Source organism: Solanum tuberosum, unplaced genomic scaffold (genome assembly GCF_000226075.1).
Source record: "Solanum tuberosum cultivar DM 1-3 516 R44 unplaced genomic scaffold, SolTub_3.0 scf00673, whole genome shotgun sequence".
In the NCBI taxonomy this organism is placed as follows: Eukaryota; Viridiplantae; Streptophyta; class Magnoliopsida; order Solanales; family Solanaceae; genus Solanum; species Solanum tuberosum.
Genome location: NW_006239623.1, coordinates 47,287 through 48,907, shown reverse-complemented (window position 1 = coordinate 48,907; position 1,621 = coordinate 47,287). Strand labels below are relative to the sequence as shown.

The following is a 1,621-nucleotide window of genomic DNA, read 5'->3' as shown; positions in this document are numbered from 1 at the left end:
CCTACCCCCCAAGGGAGTCTCTTTTATCTATTGAGTCAAAAGCTTATATAACCCCACTTCAAGACTTAAAAAGGCAGGCTTTGATTCTCAAGCATCACAAGAAAGCCAAAAAACTTCCATTATCCTTCTCTCAATTAGTATATCACACTTTGCAACAAAAAAAAAGCTATAGTTTCTTAAGTAATTGTCTAAATGGGAAGGTCACCTTGTTGTGAGAAGGCACATACAAACAAAGGAGCATGGACTAAAGAAGAAGATGAAAGACTTATTTCTTACATTAGAACTCATGGTGAAGGTTGTTGGAGGTCTCTTCCTAAAGCTGCTGGACTTCTCCGATGCGGCAAAAGTTGTCGTCTCCGATGGATTAATTACTTGAGACCTGACCTTAAACGTGGTAACTTTTCTGAAGAAGAAGATGAACTCATTATCAAACTCCATAGCCTCCTTGGAAACAAGTATGTTTATCATTTCAATCATATTTTATTTTGTCCTACTTCTTAATTCTTTAACGAGCTGAGACAGATTCAGAATTTAAATTTTATCAGATTAAATTTTTAGATGAGATGATTATACTGGATCACTAGTACTAATTATGTTTTTGTTTCCTTATGATAGGTGGTCGCTTATAGCAGGAAGATTACCAGGAAGAACAGATAACGAGATAAAAAATTATTGGAACACACATATAAGAAGAAAGCTTTTGAGTCGAGGTATTGATCCAACAACACATCGATCAATCAACGATCCTACTACAATACCAAAAGTTACAACCATTACTTTTGCTGCTGCTCATGAAAATATTAAAGATATTGATCAACAAGATGAGATGATAAATATCAAAACCGAATTCATTGAAACGAGCAAAGAATCAGATAATAATGAAAAAATTCAAGAAAAGTCATCATGTCTTCCTGACTTAAATCTTGAACTCAGAATTAGTCCTCCACATCATCAACAACATCGTCATCAACGTTCAAGCTCTTTATGTTTTACATGTAGTTTGGGAATTCAAAATAGTAAAGATTGCAGTTGCGGTAGTGAAAGTAATGGAAATGGATGGAGTAATAATATTGTAAGTATGAACATTATGGCTGGTTATGACTTTTTGGGCTTGAAGACTAATGGTCTTTTGGACTATAGAACTTTGGAAACCAAGTGATTGGATTGGATCGGATTATGCATCGATCTTAATTTGATGTATATGTAGAAAAAAAAAAGTATAAGAATGTCAAGAGAGTTTGGGAATATTATTCTTCTAGCTAATTTTCTCTTGGTTGTAAACTTTACAATATAGTAATTACATTTAATTCAAAGCAGTAAAAATATAGCACTAATGATTTTTATGAATTTTCACTCTACTGGTAATTATTCTTTTCCCTCTGATTCATGTTTGACATGGGAGTTTAAGTAATTTTTTAAAACATGTAAATCAAATATATGTAAAAATATCCTTTTAAATGAGTGCTGTGAGAGTAGAGTTTCACATGTGATTTTTTTTTTTTTAATGTATAAAATTAAACTTTTATATCAGGTGTCTCCTAACGAAGTTCTTAAATATAAAAAAGGTTAAATTTGCCCTTGACCTTTGCAAACTTATCCAGATTTTTTTTTAACTTTATAA

The 1,621-nt window shown here is 32.0% G+C and overlaps 1 protein-coding gene across 1 annotated transcript; it reads left to right on the top strand.

The window, feature by feature from the left end:
* The first annotated feature begins 70 nt into the window (after positions 1-70).
* On the top strand, positions 71-1,347 carry LOC102602711 (myb-related protein 308-like). Its single transcript, XM_006366918.2, has 2 exons — positions 71-455; positions 616-1,347. The coding sequence occupies exons 1-2, from the start codon at positions 193-195 to the stop codon at positions 1,157-1,159; spliced, it is 807 nt and encodes a 268-aa protein (XP_006366980.1). The 5' UTR covers positions 71-192; the 3' UTR covers positions 1,160-1,347.
* Positions 1,348-1,621: the final 274 nt, after the last annotated feature.

Bases quoted from the DNA above. Each gene is read 5' to 3' on its own strand.
- LOC102602711 (XM_006366918.2), top strand. From the start codon at position 193: ATGGGAAGGTCACCTTGTTGTGAGAAGGCACATACAAACAAAGGAGCA. The intron at 456-615 runs GTATGTTTATCA...TCCTTATGATAG, and splicing joins CATAGCCTCCTTGGAAACAA to GTGGTCGCTTATAGCAGGAA.